Here is an 18,489-nt window from a genome sequence, read left to right on the forward strand (position 1 = left end):
GTATGCATGGACACAGTCACGCCAAAAAAAGTCTCCTTACATTTCACTCAGCTGTATATGATACATGCTGTATAATCACAGACTATTTATAATCCATGTTTATCATGGGAGTAGGCACATTCCTAACCCTTGTGTTGTCATCCCGTCGACCATGCAGCTTTTCGTTTTTCTGGGTCAAACTTATTTTTGAACATATTTGTTACTTTTCCCAATGTTTTTGAAGCTTTTTTCTGAAATTTTGTGTCACTTTTTGTGTTTTTTCCCCTCATTTTGTCATTAAAAAAAAAAAATTCTTTCATTCTTTTTTTTTTTAAATGTTATAAAACACCCAAATTCAATGAAAGTAGTGAACTGATTATTTCTTTTACTTGAGAAGAACGTTGTACGGAACCATCCACGTTATTTCTTTTTTTTGACAATTTGGTAAAAAAAAAAAAAAAAAACTTTTAGAAATTAGTCAAATTTGACTCGAGGCCAACAGGAGGGTAAAGGTCTTCATCTTATCTTCATCTCCGGACACCAAGAGTCTTCTCACATAAAGCATGCAAAGTATGGAGGGCTCTGAGGCCTCTCAAAATACCAAACAAAATGATTTGTGCATCATACTGTAAATTTCTTTATGTCATTAGTTATGTGGATTTACATTACAATGTTGACCTGATGATAGCGCTAGATTGAAAGTCAGAGGATCACCGAAATTATTACAAATCATCCTGAGAGGAAGATTAATGTGTTTATCAAATGTAATGGTAACAAGACTTAGACATAGACTTAAAACTTCTCTTTATTAATCCTTTTAGGATGACTCCCGTAAGGAAATTGAAACTAATAATGGTCAATCAATTTTTCACGGTCAGTGGTAAATAAATTGCAATTGACACTGTATGAGTATTTTTGTGTATTGTTAGTCTTGACAGTCATTCTGAAGGTGATCCATCCAATAGCCGTTGAGGCCTTTTATACTAATAAAAGATGGTCACTCACGGTGGCTTTAAACTAAGATGGTGAACACAATGAAAGTTATACGTGTTACATTTTTTTTTACATATTAGCATTGTTATTGTGAGCATGTCAGCATGCTGAAGTTAGCATTTAGCTCAAAATTTTAGCTGCTGAAAAGTGCAGCATCCTTAGTCATTTGAATGGTGCCAGTCTGGCGACACAATGCTGCTGCCATCACAGCATCTGAGGTTAAAAAAAACCTGAGTGGTCCGGCTAAAAACTTGAACCCGGCTTCTTCCGTCTTTAAGGTAAGTTAGGATAAACAAAACCAAAACCTAAATCTTACTTGTTGAATCATTCTGGTTTAATTCCTTTATTGTCTTTAATTACAATGTTGTTAAGTTTCTTCACATTGAATCCTTCTGAAGTCTTTACACGTATTATCCTCTTTCCCACAGTGAACCTGACACCAACATGCATTACCAGTGGGCTGAAGATGACTTTCAACTGCCCTATGGAGCAGTTCCACTGGGCCTCTCTGCACCAGATGATAATAAATGTTATGTCATGTACCATGGCACCACCCGTCATAATGCTCAATTAATCTTGGCCAATGGTTTCAAGCAGTCAGAGGAGGGGATGCTCGGCCCTGGCGTCTACCTCAGCAGAGACCTGCAGAAAGCCAGCGCCTATCCTAAAAGTCACCCTATATCTGACAAGGTTGTCATTAAGGTTATGGTCAATGTGGGGAAAGTGATCGCCATCCATTATCAAGGCCACCCATATCAGAAGACCTGGCACGACTACGGCTATGACACCGCCTGGGTACCACCCAGGTGCGGAATGGTGCCGAGCGGTTTGGAGGAGGATTGTGTCTGGGATCCCAATCGAATCAAGATCGTTAACATCATCAACCCACGCCTAGTCCAATGGCCATGTCAACATTATGGTGGAGAAGGTGCATTTGGCTACATGTGAGCTCTATGAGATGTTCCCCATTTATTTTGTGTGCTCAAATGCTTTTTTTATATATTTGGATAAAAAGTACATTACATTTGCATGTGGTTACTGTGTCATTGTACCCTGGAAAATAAATGGCTGATTTTAAACCTGGGTTGCTTTCTGGTTATGTAGAGAGCAGATTGGGATGAATATATATGTCCGAAACCTCTGCTTCCACTCTACAGTCCCTGAAAAAAGTCTTGTCGCTTGTGTACAAATTGACCTGAAGTGCCGCAAAAAGAAACTGTCAAAAAGTATTCTAATATTCACAGCTTGGTAAAGCCCATTGAGTCAATTTTTGCAACAATAAGTGTTGTCGCCTTGTCTATGACTTCACCTGTGACTATAATGGATCAATTAGGTCTCATGGGTATAAAAACAACCCCAGTACACTAGACCTTCACATCAACTGCAACTAGACTCTGCAAACATCCTAAGATTCACCCTGAGACAAAGTTTTGATATCAAGAGGCTGAAGACCGATCCACTGCTGATGTGGCAGACACCTTCAATGTGTCTCAGCGTCAAGTACAGAGGATTAAAAAACCTTAGAAGACACTGGAGATGTTTTGGACAGCCCGGTCAGGCAGACCCCGCAAGCAACTGCTCGAGAGGACCGTTTGTTGGCTTGAAAATCCAAGGCCAGCCCATTTTCCACCTAGCAGAGCTCCACCAGACCTGGTCCCCTGAAGTCCCGTGTCAACCAGAACGGTTGTTGGATTCTGTCTCGAAATGGCCTCCATGGTCGAATCAGTGCCCAGAAGCCAGCACTAAACAAAAGACAATTGAAAACCGTGTGGCATTTGCCAAGGCCCACAGCCTGCTAAAAGGATGGATGCTGGGAAAGTGGAAGAAAGTGGATTTTTCAGATGAATCTTCTGTTGAATTACACCACAGTTGCTGCAAATATTGCAGGAGACCTACTGGAGCCCACATGGATCCAAGATTCACCCAGAAACAGTGAAGTTTGGTGGCGGAAAAATTATGGTCTGGGGTTACTCCAGTATGGGGGTGTGCGAGAGATCTGCAGGGTGGAAGGCAACATCAATAGTCTCAAATACCAAGAAATCTTAGCTACCTCTTATATTCCAACCATAAAAGAGGCCAAATTCTCCAGCAGGATAGTGCTCCATCGCACACTTCCATCTCCACTTCAAATTCCTCAAGGCGAAGAAGATCAAGATGCTCCAGGATTGGCCGGCCCAGTCACCAGCCATGAACATCATGGAGCATATGTGGAGTAGGATGAAAGAGGGAGCATGGAAGACCAAACCAAAGAATATGATGAACTCTGGGAGCAGCAGGACTGCTTTCCTAGCTATTCCTGATGACTTCATCAATACATTGTAATGATCCTTGCCAAACCGATGGATGCAGTCCTTCAAGCTCATGGAAGTCATACATGATATAAATTTGAACTCCACAGCACCACTATTTAATTTGCTGACATATTTTAGTATTTGTAGTAAATTTGTTCAATTTCTATATAGGCAACAAAACTTTTGTCTTGCCAAAATTTGACCTTTCTGTCTTGTTTAATAATAAATCTTTTTTCAGTGAAAGTAATTTATTTCAGTGCATTGACATCATTTGGGAGGGTTTTAGCTTTTCATATGAGCTATTTCTTACACCAATTGATTAATTAAATGTCAGGTTAATAGCAGGTGTTTCTACAAAATAGATAAGCGACAAGACTTTTGTCAGGGACTGTACAATCTAGGTGAATGAAATGTTGGTGGTTACAAAGAGGCAAAAACACAGCAACACTGTTTACACAAAGGGAGACAAAGAGACCAAAGCTGGGGAACAAAGATCCAGACGTCTGGAAGAAGATGGATAGAAATAAAAGACAAAGAAAGAAAGAGAGGGCAAAGAAAAAAAAAACGGAAGTGTTTGTGTCTAATTTTAGATGTTCATTCAATTAGATTTCTGGAACTTCTCTGGAAAAGGCTACGCATGAAATTAGACTAATCTGGTGGAAAGTGTATTAGAAGACGAGCACTGATGGAGCAGAGCGAGATTCATAGAACTGCTGGAGCGTATTGTGTGTGTGTGTGTGTGTGTGTGTGTGTGTGTGTGTGTGTATTTGTGTAAAGGATTCTTTGTTTGTTTATGCATACATAATGTGTATTGTTGAGAAACAAATGTGTTTTCACTGGAAAAATACATATAGTACGTGAAGTAACCAGATTTACTCAAGTGACTGCTGTACAAGCAAAGTGAGGTAGGCCTACTCCACCACATTTCATATTGTAGTTTTTACTTTTATAAGTTACTTTTATACTTTTTTTTAACATTTGGTTGCTATAGTTACTTTACATGTTTAAGATTAATAATATAAAATATAATCCACAAATACCCTACATTATGTTTTTTTGTTATTATTATTATTATTAATAGTATTATTTGTATGTAGTTTATTGGAGGTAAAACATGCTCCCCAGCCCTAGAGCCGCAGAAATGCTGCCAGTGACTCCTTTACTGTTACAAACTGCAGCGACGTCATTTTCTCCAAATGACAAAATAAATGCTTTCCCTAAACTGTTGACTGTTAATGGCCACATGAGGGCCTCTGTGTCCTCTCCGCAGCCTCCAAACCTCTCTCCTCATTTCAAGCTTTTGCCAAATTCCCTCCTCCTTCCTCCTCCTCCTCCTCCTGCTCTTCTGCCTGCCAGTAGCCCCTCTCAGCAGGCCGCGTAGGGGAGCATTCACACCCCTCTGTCGGCGTTTAGCGGATGGAGCTCTCAGCTTGAGCCGGAGGGAGGAGGAGAAAGATGAACGGTAACCCGTGTGCCCGCAGGCTGGCCCGGCGCTCCAAATCCGCCCTGCTGATCGCCGCTCTTGCCGTCCTGCTGGTCCAGACTCTCATCGTGTGGAACTTCAGCAGCCTGGACTCTGCCAACGGGGACGGAGGCGCCAGGAACCGGGAGAAGAGAGAGGACCGAGCCGGGGGGCTCAACAAAGCCGACAGGGTGCAACCGCGGAGGGGGCTGCAGAAGAAGGGCGACCCGCCGCCCTCGCTCGGAAAGGCGGCCGTTCGGCACAAGCTGCAGGCGGTAGGTTTAAATGATATCCGCTTCAGTGTTCACGGTGTACCTGGTTGCGTGAGTTTAGTTTTTTTACACAGGTGTTTCCTCTACGACTGGGAAATGAGCGTTTGTCCCCGACGGAAACAGCATGGTAGCTACAGAGAAGATGCTACTGAGTGGCTGCAGCTGCTCGCCTGTTGTTTTGGCAATTGCATTTTGGCTGTTTTCATCCCTTAAGGGAGACGTGTGGTAACACCAAACTTAATGTCAGAATCTGCTAATTTGAGGCATCGAGTAATGACCATTATTCCAAGTTAAACGGAACTCTCTTGCCTTTTCGTGTGATTGTAGCCACTGTTCAGTTGACTGTAAACACATTCTATCTACAAGCAGCATTTAAACAATTTTAGAACGTATCAATTTGTTTGTTTCACCCTGTTTTTCTAAATCCTCCGTAGTGCCAACAGTCAGCATGAGCAGAGGTAAATATAGATATTTGCAGTAAATAAGTGCCTTTTATTGTTAATATACATGCCGAATGTAAGATTAAGGCAGATATTGTCCTAAACTGTCTTCACTGTTGTTCTACATTATAGGTCAGTTTGTAGAAATTCAAGAACCTATATAATTGTATGTTTTCTTAATAGAGTTTGGTTGAACATTTCTCAATAACGGAGCGTCTGCCTGTTGACCGTCATATTGTCGTTACTTTGAATGTTAACGATCATATTATGAATCCCTTCTAAACCTTAACAGCCCTTTCATGTTATGAAAACTGTCTTCGAATGAGTAGCCAAACTGTGGGGGCTAAAACTGTCAATTGAGAGTCTGTTACGTTTGTGATTTACGGGTTCATGTAAAATCCTTCTTTTAGTGATATTAGGGGACTCTGTAGACACTTTAGGAAAACTGGGAAACGATTAAGACATTTTAATGGAAATTACTCCCCTCTGATACTGGCTTAAAAAGATAATGGTAGTTAATTTTCAGGGGGGGGAAATCATCATATATTTTTGAGTCAAAGTTATAACTCTTCTTTCTGTGTTTTATTCATCTTTCCACAAACCTTTCTCTCTATTTTGTCACTAACATTTACTTTGTATGATTTTATGAATTAGTATGATTTCATTAATCAATTTGCATCCTCTACATCGCCTTTGAAGCTTTTCACAGTGTATGTATTCATGGGTTACATTTATATATGGTCTAATTACCATATGTGTCTTTATCAATCATAAAGGATGTGAGAGATTCCACAGTGTTTTTATGTTTAGAAATTAATGTTGAGTGCATGTGTTGCTTTACCTGGTGGGATCCAGGTGTTCTCGTGTGTGTGTGTGTGTGTGTGTGTGTGTGTGTGTGTGTGTGTGTGTGTGCTTTTGCAAGCTTCCACTTTTACGTCCTTTCATTACAGTTAACTGGATGCTTTGTGATCTTGTGTGTGTGCGCCAGAGATATGTCTTGACAGTTATTGGCTTTTAAAACAGTAGAGATACATGCCAGCACTTTATAGCCCCGGAGTTTGGGAGGAGAGAAAAGAGGATAAAAGGAAACAGAAGGTTGATGTGAAAGCTAAATGAGTTATTGGAGAGATCTGAAGACATGGCGAGCAGGGAAACACCTACAGTGTGTTTATTAGTCAGTGAGAGTGTTGGATTAATAACAGTTCTGAATATAGATGCTAAATCAAAAATGCATAGCCTACTGTACCCAATAGTTTTGCTCCAGTATTCATCTATTAGATTCAACCAGCAGCTCTGAATTGACTAGAACCAGAAACTCACTTGTTGTTCGGTTTCCCTCCACTTTCACTCCATGTTCCTCTTCCGTACTTCATAAACAAAGTGTCTAACAGCTTGTGTTTTTCCTGTGGTAAAACATTTTAAGCCCACCAAATGTTTTGAGTCCATTCACGTCTTTCGATCAGTTCTGAGCGCTCAATCTTCCTTTGAAATCTGAACCCAAAACTTGTACTAGTGGTCCCTATGGGGCTGCAGAGTTGGACAGATCAGGGGGTTTTCCTTTCCCAAAGCCCAGTTAGCATGATCGTACAGTAAAGGCGATAAGTCTTACCTTTATTTGACAGAAGGCATGTGCATTTTCTGACAATTTGTAGTAATATCCCCTATCAACAAAACTGCTTAAAAAAGTAATATTAATATTTAAATACCACCATTGAAATCCCCGGGAGAGTCCTAGCACTCTGCTCTGCTTTTCAACTCTTTGGTAAATTGCTATTAAACACAGTCAAATAGGATTTGAATTGCAATTTTTTTGGGTGAGCAAAAAAAACCTGCAGAAAAACCATGACGATGATTTGGCTATTGCTTCTTACCGGTAGTGTAGCTAAGAATGTGGAATTGTATCTAAAAGGTATTTTCATCATAAAATATTCTGTTAAATCTGTTTTCAATGAGCCTTCCGAAAATAAGTAAAAATGTCCATCACAACCCAAAAAGACATCTTTAATGTCATCTTGCTCCGTAATGTTATATAATTGGTGTTAAAATTTGTTGCACAAGTTAGACACTTAAATAAAGACCATCTAAAGAAAATCCATGTACCAGGCAACTATTTTGATTACTTGATTATTATGAAATGATAAGTCAGTTATTAAACAAATCACTGCAGCCTTAATAGAAGCATTTCCTAGTTCTGTTTTGTTTTGGGTGGCAGTAGCTCAGTCCGTAGGGAGATGGGTTGGTGAACCGGGGGTTCTCTGGTTCAAGTCCCCGTATGGACCAAAAAAGTAGGGAGTGTGGATTGGTAGCTGGAGAGATGCCACTTCACCTCCTGGGCACTGCCAGGTGCTCTTGAGCAAGGCACCGTACACCCCCAACTGCATTAGTGCATGTACAGATCCTGAGCGTGTGTGTGTAGTTCAGAACTGTGTGTGATTACTAACAGAGTAGGAATTGTAATTTCCCCATTGGGGATCAATAAATAGATTAAAAATTAAAATTCTGCAACTTTGTGAAATTCTAGTTAAGATTGAGTTGGGGGGGGAAGCATCCTATTTCCAATAAAATAGGTTTGTGAGGACTGGTTTAGATAAGGTGTGTGTGCGTGCGGGTGCGCGCGTGCGTGCGCACAGCGGCTTCCACAGTATACACACTCACATTGCAGGTACATTAAAATACCAGCAGTGTTTAGCTTTCCAGCAACCACACTGCATGCATGTGTGGGATCATGTGTACTGACTGTTGATGTCCAGTTGAGTGTGTTTACAGCAGTTGCGGATGGCGCCCCAGTTGCACAATTCTCACATTCATCACACCTTTGAGGGGACAAATGCACACAGTGTTGCCAACCACATGTGTATCAGAGCTGATATAAATCCTAACAGTCAGATCAGAGGATTGGTTTAGATAAGGATTCTCTGATGGGATTTGGGATTTATACTCTCTAATCTTGTGTGTGTGTGTGTGTGTGTGTGTGTGTGTGTGTGTGTGTGTGTGTGATATCCTCGGGAAGGAACTTGTTATGGTGACACATGTGCACGTTCAAAAGTTGTTATAGTCACGTAACAGAAAACTCTGATTGGACAAATAGTCCATTCCATCTCAAAGAAAGCAAAAGTAAACTGATATTGGTGAGATGATATGCGTCCGGCGGAAATCCGGTCAGTAATGGAACAATCCTGAAAGTGGAATGTGGTGGATATAGACTATTATTTACAAGTTATCAGATTGTTATTGTTTCTATGGCTTTGGCTGACTTTTTGAAAGTAGTAGTTATAGGAAAATTGAGTAGAGCTCCACTGCTAAAAGTTGCACATTTGTTCTTTGACGATTGTTTTGTACATGTTCTGAACACCTGAAAACCAGACTTTTTAAATCCACTTAAAAGGAATAGTTCACTCAACAACAATATAACTTGTACTCACCCCCCTAGGCTCTCTATGGTCCCAGAAAAAGTTTTCTATCAATGGCATTAAGGAGAGCGGCGCACAACAAATTTCTTCACGGCAGGGTAAGCCGGGTAATGCTGTTTATCAATAGATTGTCAAAAAATAGATTACAGGAGCCCACAAATGGATATAAGACACTTGGTTAATGTTCTACAGGAATTATCAGAACTTTTTGCATCTTTACAAACTTTTTCTGCTGCCTTTGTTCGGCCATGGTTAAAGTCAGTGTGCACTGATTTGCTTCCGTTTTTCGGTCACTCTTGGGACCAAAGAAAGCCTAGAGAGTAGAGAACTATGTACAATAATATTGTTCTAGGGTTTTAAACAAGCAGCAACCTCCAGTCCAGGGGGGGGGGTCCAAAATGTAAAAAAAAAAAAAAAAAAAAGTCTATGAGAAAATGACCCTTGTCATTTGATTTATTACCTCAGTAAACATTTTTTTAAATATTTTGATGGTCTCAATTGCTAGTTTAAAGTCTTCAATACAGCATGATGTTCATTTTGTAAATTATGGTCACTTTTTTTTTTAAAGACTATAAAGCAGGGGCTGCTTTAAGGCTTGGCTACCTTGTAATTGATAAATTGCTACTACAGCGATGTCCTTGGGTGCTCAGTCAGATCCGTCCCTCGCTCTTCCTCGGCTCCACCCTCTCATCCAAAAGTGGTCTGGCTCCAAAAAACAAGATGGCGAAGGCAAAACTTGAGGCTTCACAACCGTAGTACACAAAGCAATGGGTGACATCCCGGTAGCTACGTCCACTTTTATATTTATGATTTATTATTTTGCCTGTAGTAGGAGCAGCAGCATTAAAGTGATTTTATTCAGAACTGCAGACCGTTAGTGTCTCAGATGTTTCCCTCCATAAAGCACACGTCATGCTGCCATGCTACGCTCTCTATTGGCGATTAAGCACAACACACTGTTAAAACCAGAAAGCTGCTTTTATGTTTTTCTATTTTCTTTGAGATAATTCTCGCTAAATCTGGCATAGATAGACTTAAATCCTGCTATAATCCGGGTCGACTTGCGGGTCCCGGGGCTACCACAGCCAGGTTTCACAGCACCATCCCGTCCCTCGTAAAAGTCTATTTAGCTTACTTTCTGTCCATCTGGCTCTGTTTTTCTTTTTGTCTCGCCAGCTCTACTTTTTAGCATTTTGTTTAGACGGATGACTTTAATTCACTTCCATTGTAAGATGACCGTATTCTGACCGTTTTGTGATTCCCATTAGATTCTGGAACTGCCACTTCATCTCACACTCATGTTCATTTGCCAAATCATATTTATTTGAACCTACTGTATGAATAACAGATGAAAGACTTTGACCTTGACTATGAAATAAATATATATATATATATATATATATATATATATATATATATATTTGTCTTGTCAAGACACCTTGTTGTGTATTTGTGCTCGCCCAATGGGCAGTTTGACATAAATATATACTTAGCAGATGTATGCAGTGGTAGAGGAAGTATTCAGATCCTGTACTGCAGTGAAAGTACTATTGCCAGATTGTGAAAATACTCCACTACCATTAAGTCCTGCATTTAAAACCTTACTTAGTATGTATTATCAGCAAAATGTGTTCCTAATCCTATATTTCCGGATTAAAATGACTGCTGTATTAATGTTGCAGTTTACTGCTGTAGGTGTTTCAAACTAATTTTAACTCCTTTATGCCTTTTTTAGGTAGTTTAATCTACAGCAATGAAACCTATTCAATACAACCATTGCCACTGTATTTGAGAACCACGTATCACTACAAATTCTACTGTCATGGTTCCAGATAAACTGTTTTCTGCTTTCAGCTTTGTGACATGTGTGTATGCATATATGTAGTGGATTAAAAGGAACAGTATTTACCTCTGACATGTAATGGAGTGTATATAAATACTTAAGTACAGTAAGTTATTGTTTATCATCACTGATTCATTAAAAGAGCTCCAGTCAAATCTAAAAAACAAACTGTAAAACATGATTAAAATGTATTGTTTTCCTGTTTGTTTGAGCAAGGTACACAGATCTCATGTTTTCAGCTCTTCACATGCTTCATGTACGTCATTTATTTGTTTCCCCTGTTTTCATTACACTTTGTCACAATACAGCAACTATCCCACCTGAGCCAAGCATAATCTGTAAGGTTTTCACTGGGCAACAGTAATAAAATCCAGCCTGTATGTTCCGACAGGTATACTGAATACATACACACAGTACACACAGTACACACAGTGTATGACTAATGCATCACCGGGGCCTCTTGATTCCTGGTAAAAGAACTCTTTATTGCTTGATATGAAGGTTTTCTCTCTCTCTCTCTCTCTCTCTCTCTCTCTCTCTCTCTCTCTCTCTCTCTCTCTCTCTCTCTCTCTCTCTCTCTCTCTCTCTCTCTCTCTCTCTCTCTCTCTCTCTCTCTCACACTCACACACACACACACACACACACACCTTTTTATTATATTTGTAAAGCACCTTTTGTACAGGACAGGTAGCTAAATGTGCATTACCATTAAAAACAAAAAGAGAATACCGGTAAAGATAAAGTGTTTAGTATTACAGAGAGAACACGCCATTTTAAAAGATCAGCTGATAAAAACACAATTTCAAAAGCAGAAAAGGTCATTTAAGCAACAGCATGTGGGACTCCATGTAATGCTTGCACATGGTAAGAGTTGGTTAACGATTTATGTTTAAAAACGTCAACAGACTTGTGTCTCTAATATCTTTTAGTTCGGCTGTTCCACAGTTTGAGAGCAAAACAAAATCTTAAATATTCTTCTTTTTGTGGAGTAAGTATCTAGAAAGCCAGCGGATCGAAGGGATCGTGAAGGAACACAAGACGACCGTGATGTCTTTCTAGTCAACAGATGTCAGAGCAACAGGTCTCCTTTGTTCCACCCTTCTCCTCTCTCTCTTTTAATGTCTCTCGCCCCAAGCGTCTTCTGCCTTTCTGTCGCTTTTATCATCAAGCAGCAGGAGGTCTGAAGTCGATTTCAATAAGAACCTGCTCAGTAGGAGCGCAAACTGACTCACACTGTTACCAAAGCAGCAAGGACTGAATGTGTTTGTGTGTGTGTGAGCATAAAGAATGATGCCTTTGTAGGTAAGCAGTGGTATTTTAGCTGTGGTCGGTCTCCATGGAATGCACAGGCTTCTGGGAAAAACCACAAGAGGATCTGTGAGGCAGGGAGAACCAGTTTATATTTATTCTGTCTGTACATTGAAAGAATCGCTCACATACATTTTTGAAGTTTATTTAGAGTATTCAGAATAGCGTTGCTAAATTCTGGGAATATTCAAATTGGAAACTTTTCATAAGAATTAATGGGAAATAACATGATTTTACAAATAAACTTACGGTGATTTTTTTTTTTAATAGTATTTTTTGCTGTAGATTAAACTGTCCAACAGTATATAAATGTTCAAATGTGCTCCACTTCCACCAGTTGTAACATCAAACTGCTGCTTTAAAGCATCAGTAATAAAATTGCTATAAAAAAAAACATGCTATGTATAATAACTCTCTGAAGCCGTTTTCTCATATGAACTGCCGGCATGTCAGGTTCAGACATCGGAGTTTCTTTTTCATACATGTAGCACACAACAGCAGATTGGCTTTCACTTATTGGAAATACTTGGTTTAGGGGAGGGGTGGCGCCTGGGTGGAGTGTTCAGGAGTTAATTTAATAATTTGATCATAAACAAGACTCTCTTGCCGTTACTGGAATTTGTCTGATTTTGACGTTGTATCTCAATTGGACATTTTTTTGTTGCTGTCTTCATGTTACTCACCCTTCTTCTTCAAACTCAGGTGTTTGTATTGTTCCGGTTTGTTCCAGCCACATGATAGATATGTCATCAACACGCCCACTCACTCGCTGTAAATTCTCCAGACAATGACCATGCCCACATAGGTTCAATCCGACATTACACAGTCAGTGCGAGGCAGCTGGCATGGTCAAATCGGTTTAATGTCCGGTCCAACTTTTAGCTCTGTTCTTGTTTCTACCAACTCCTGAAGACTTTATCATAACTTGTTTGTTGAAAACAGCTGCTCCTGAAAACAAGGTTGATGAAATGCAGGGGGGGGCATAAAACCAAAACAATGAGCTGAGAGACGCCAAAACCCTGAAGCTGAAAGCTGAGTGGAACTGCAGAGTTGGTCATACGTCTCTAGTGTCATCGCTGAGTAATAGTGTTCACGTAAACATAGTCATTTTATCCGTTTTAATATAAGCAAAGTATTGATTCACCTCCTAACCTGTTTTCTTTCTTGTAAAGCTGCATTCCAGACTTTCAGTGTGAACTGTTATTGTGAAACAGCAGGACAACATAAGACTATCATTTAGTCCAAAAAGAATAAAAGCGTTCCCATACACAGATATTGTGCATGTACTTGCATGTTTTAATGTATTTTTCGGGCTGAAGCTTATTCATTTGCTCTGGCAGTGATCGGCTTTCAACATGAAAATGTGTCCATAATGATTTGATCTACAGTATATTTCCATCTATCGTCCTTGTGGCTGCTGCTTCTTTCAATGCTCCTCCTTTCTGTTTTTTGTTTTTGTTTTTAGTACTAACCCAACATAAAAATACATGGATTTAGATCAATTTGAACCAAACCATAATGTTGGAGTTCCTCTGTAACGGTGTCACCAGTTTCTGTAGCAGGTTCACAATAAAAGCCTCCCAGTGGGTGGCACGTGGAGCACTTTTAATTTACTATGTTCACCATCATAATTTAGCATGTTAGGATCCTAACTAGAAATGGGGAAATTAAAAAAAGCAATACATAGATGTTAGAGTGTAATCTGCTCTGCCTTGCTGCTGCTTCTAGCATACTGCTAAAATTGTTAGTGGAATAAAAAAACAAAAACCATGAAAGTGCAGTTTACTACTGATACTGGCTTTCTACTTATTTAAAAACAATCCTGAAATGCAATATTGCATTCTTGTTGACATCACAATGACAATTAAAAAAAATAAATATATATATATATATTATTGTGCATCCCTAATGTTAACACTTGCTAATTATTCCAGCAGAGGCTGATGGGGCTGTCATTAGTTCTGCAGGAATTTGGTCATTAACCAAAGTGTTGTACACATGGAAATGTTGACCTGAGGATGGTGCTAAATTCTGCACATAACCTCATACTAATCCATCTAATGGTTGTGATATTTCTGAAGGAGGGAACAACCAACATTGCCATCAATACACCTATGCCACTAGCATGGCTTTAAATTATTAGGATTTTAAGATCTAGAATGTTGATTTTAAACAAAATAACATCTTTTAAATGTTTATAAAGTTCCCTCGTGTAACCCCATCATCATTTTAATACCTCCACCACGGAGGTTATGTTTTTGGTTTGTCCGTCAGTCTGTCAACAGGTTACGGAAAATCTACTGGCTGGAAGGGTGTAGCATAACATAAACAAATTATTTTTCATATTAGTTTAATATCCTGTAGAACGAAAGGTTTGGGGACCAGGAAACATCAGTATGTCACCATGTTTATCTTCTCTGTGATTAAAGAAGTTAGGAAGTTCTTTCAGGATTACGGAATGTAATTTCTTTAGTTTTATACTCATTTCGTCTTCTCCCTCTCAGGACGTCTACCATTCCCACCGGCCCAAAGAGAAGCTTCACCTGGATAGTAACAACAATGAGAACTCTGTCCCTAAAGACTTTGATACCATCGACAGCAACAGCAACCTGGGGGCTCGATCTCAACACCAGAGAGTGCCGGTCGCAAACCCCAAACGCAAGCTGGATAAGGCCCAGGCACAGAGCATGCTGGGAAAATCTGCTAACGAGGTCCTCAAGTACCCTCCCGTCCAATCCAGAGGGGTGGGCCACAATCACAACCGCACCCACGTCCGTAAACCCCATCCCCAGGTTCCAACCGTCCCAGCACCGGCCCAGGGGTCCAATCAGGATCCACGGTTCTACCAGGCGAAAATGTCGGCCTCCCAGCTGCTGCCCACTTCAGAGCCGAGAAAGGACCAGCCGCAGTGTGAGATCAGTGGGAAGGAAGCCATTTCGGCTCTGTCCCGAGCCAAGAGCCGCGAGTGTCGGCTGCAGATAGTGGAGGTCTACTGCAAACACAAAGACAGAGCGCTGATGCCTGAGAAAGTGCCTCGCTACTGCCCCATAGAAGGTGAGACCATAACATTAATAAAGAGAAAATGAATAAGTTGATGTTATATGATAAATTAAGATAGTCAAATATTTACTACGTATACAATGTGGCCCCAAGTACAGGTATATACTTTTCCTGAAGAAGAAAAAAGTCCTGAAAATCCACTTTTAGATTATGTTGAAGGATTAAAGACTTAAAGATTTAGCAACCAACTTTAGGTCATGTTTGTTCAGCTCCTTTAGGGACTGTTTGAAAATTATGAGGGGAAAAGGTCATAAAGGTGCAGGGTTATGTATACATATTGTTGGCTGAATGGAGAGCAGTCTGACCCTTTGTTTTCATTTCAAGAAGTCCCTTAAAGCAATTGTAAAGTTGTCACAATACCAGAAAAGATACTCAATACCTCTTTTGATACCACGGCATAAAGAAAAAAAAACTCCTAGGCACATGAAATGGGATAAAAACCTGCACATAGTAAATGAACTGTTCTTTATATAGCGCTTTTCAATGACTACTTAAAGTTCTTTTACATAGTGCAGGAACCATTCATACGCATTCATACACTGTGGCCGAGGCTGTCGTACAAGGTGCCACCTGCTCATCAGATAAACACTCACACACATTTCCGCTCCGATGGCGCACCATCGGGGGGCAACTCGGGGTTTAGTGTCTTGCCAGGGATCGAACCACCAACCTTCTGATTGTCAGGTGACCACTCTACTACTGGGCGTGTGGACGTGAACAAGTAACTGAACACATACCAACACATTTGTAATGACATAATTACTATTGTTAAAGGTTTCCCTACTTTGTTGTCCTAGACGTTCTTTATATTGTCATTTTTACTTCTAGTATTTTTTACTCTAATGTTGCTGCACTTGTAAACACAAGTTGTGTTTTATCTGTGCTGCTTGAGTTGAAAATCTAATTGTTTGTAGTATCAAAAATGGATTAACTTATTTGTACATTTAACAGCCATAGATTACGATTAGTCAATTTATTCAGTCAACATTCTCCAGTTGCAGCTTCTCAGAAGTGAGGATATGTGTGTTTTTTTTGTTGCCCCCAGATGCTTATTAGCTGCATGATAAAATGAATTCTTAACTTACTTTTAAACAGCAGGCACTGTTGGCTTACCATCAGCAGATTTCTTTCTGGAAAATCAAGTCTACAATACGCTTTAGTTTATTAATGATTGTCCAGTTTTTTGTGTGGAAGACATTGTCTTGAAAACATCACAGTAAAGATGTCCGTTGGTCGGACAAAGTCTAGACACACTGAAAAAATGGAGGCCATTTTTTCGTCGCATATTTTCAAGTTCAAGTAGTCTGTACTTACTGTATGTGTGTGATCTGGAATATGCGCACACAGACTTATTGTACATAGTTGGATTTAAATGTATTAACCTATGATTTAAGGACAGCTTTAGCCCTTCATGTTAACACAGCTGGTAATTGAGCCAGTCCAACAAATGAAAGGGTGACAGGTTGAAAGACAGAAAGCAAAAGAATTGAAATGAACAGGCGGCTGCTTTGAAGCGGCAGGTTGCAAAAAGTCAGAGGGTTTTTTTGTCTTCCAAATTTATCCTTTTGAGAAGCATTTTTAAACCGGCACGTGCCAGAGCCCAGAAGAGGCATCCAGTTCTTTGCCAGTTCTATTTTCAGGAACTGAAAGCATGGATGGACACAGCGAGGATGATACTCCGCCAGCGTAATTACACCCCAATTAAACAAACAGTTTGCAGTCTTATATTTAGAATGGCTGACTAATGATTTACTTGTAGTCGTCCTCTCTGAACCACCCTGGGCCGTTTGAGGTTTAATTTATATGATTATAGGTTGCTTTGATGATACACTAGTCATTATATCCACAGACTGGAGCTGCAGCGAAAGATGATTTGGTTTGACGTCTGATTTTGACTTTTGTCGTTTGCTCAATGTAGAACAAGCGGGTTGTTGAAACAAAGTTGGGTGTTTCTGCACTCACTCAGGCATACGTGTACATCCCGAAACATGCACAACATCTCTTTCCCCCTCACTCCCTCTGTCTGCGCTGCAGTGCTCTGCTAAGAAGCCTGATTACAGTTATTTCTACTCAAACTCTCAATCCCAGCATGCCCCACAGCCCGGGAAGGTCACTAATTAGGCCATGCAGGTCTCAACCCGTGCCATCTTTAGAGTGAGTGTGATGATGGAGGCTGTCAGAGGGTTTGTATATACAAGAGGCAGATTTAGCTCAGCCAGCCACAGACGGCAGAATAGTACCAGGAAGACAGACGTGACGATGGAGGAGTGGAGATCAGGGTTGACGGTGACATTCACAGTGATGTTGTCTTAAATCAAGAAACCCAAATCCAGCAAGTGATGTCTGTCTTACGGTTCTCTTTTCAGATGCGTGACTGAAATGTGTGCTGAAAATTGCTGATTTGATCTGTTTTGTTTTGATAAATATGTCACAAACTGCAGTAGGGCTGCTGCAATAATTTACAATATTTAAATAAGGTTAGGATTATTGCCTTGATTAATGGTTGTGTCTAATAAAGGTCCTCTGTGTCCAGGTAAGGCTAATGTGAATGTACAGTGGGAGGAGGACCCCTCAGAGGCTGCCCAGCTGGTGCCGGCACGGATCGCCTTCGTCCTTGTCATCCACGGCCGAGCCTTGCGTCAGTTCCAGCGCCTCTTCAAAGCCATCTACCACACCTCGCACTACTACTACATCCATGTAGACCAGGTGAGACCACTGGGCGGCATTACAATTCAATTCAATTCAATTTAATTTATAGTATCAATTCATAACAAGAGTTATCTCAAGACACTTTACAGATAGAGTAGGTCTAGACCACATTCCAGAATTTACAAGGACCCAACAGTTCTAGTAGTTTCTTCAGAGCAAGCAACAGTGCGACCGTGGCGAGGAAAAACTTCCTTTAGGCAGAAACCTCGGTCAGACCCAGGCTCTGGTAGGCGGTGTCTGACGGGCGGTTGGGGTTAATGGAAATAAAAAATAGAAAAAATAGTTTGTAGCAGTCTTTGTAGTAGTTCATGGCATAGCAGGGCACTGTGCGGCATTACAAGGACAGCAGGACGTAGCGGGCACTGCAGAGTGTAGCATAACATGGCACCGCAGAACGTGTAGTGGGACCATGGCGACAGCTGCTACCATGATTTTGGAGCATCCTGATCCGAGGAAACATGCTGGGGAAAAAAAACATAAGGCCCGGGGAATGACTCCCCAGAGCTAGGTTAGTAACAAGCATTTCTGGGACATGGATGCACATAAATGAAAAGATAGGAAGATAGAGGAGAGAGGAGCTCAGTGTATCAAAGGAAGTCCCCAGCTGTCTAAAACTATTACAACAAAACCAAGAGAGACAGGGTAAAGAGAGGAGCCTGGTTGGGCTAGAACTCTCCCAAACCGGATCGGGCTGTATGCCAAGTCTCCCTTTAGTTTTATTA

General features: G+C 40.5%; 2 protein-coding genes across 2 annotated transcripts in view; both read left to right on the forward strand.

Annotated features, from left to right (window-relative positions):
* LOC116703246 (uncharacterized) overlaps window positions 1–2,051 on the forward strand; it is a 9,455-nt gene extending 7,404 nt beyond the window's left edge. Inside the window, exon 6 of the mRNA XM_032537881.1 lies at window positions 1,401–2,051. Coding sequence (XP_032393772.1) covers window positions 1,401–1,920 — 520 coding nt within the window. The 3' untranslated portion in view covers window positions 1,921–2,051. The remainder of the gene's footprint in view (window positions 1–1,400) is intronic.
* Window positions 2,052–4,511: 2,460 nt separating this feature from the next.
* LOC116703163 (xylosyltransferase 1) overlaps window positions 4,512–18,489 on the forward strand; it is a 43,706-nt gene continuing 29,728 nt past the window's right edge. The window contains exons 1-3 of the mRNA XM_032537804.1: window positions 4,512–5,000; window positions 14,503–15,052; window positions 17,592–17,764. Coding sequence (XP_032393695.1) covers window positions 4,719–5,000; window positions 14,503–15,052; window positions 17,592–17,764 — 1,005 coding nt within the window. The 5' untranslated portion in view covers window positions 4,512–4,718. The remainder of the gene's footprint in view (window positions 5,001–14,502; window positions 15,053–17,591; window positions 17,765–18,489) is intronic.

Source organism: Etheostoma spectabile, chromosome 15 (assembly GCF_008692095.1).
Source record: "Etheostoma spectabile isolate EspeVRDwgs_2016 chromosome 15, UIUC_Espe_1.0, whole genome shotgun sequence".
Classification (NCBI taxonomy): domain Eukaryota; kingdom Metazoa; phylum Chordata; class Actinopteri; order Perciformes; family Percidae; genus Etheostoma; species Etheostoma spectabile.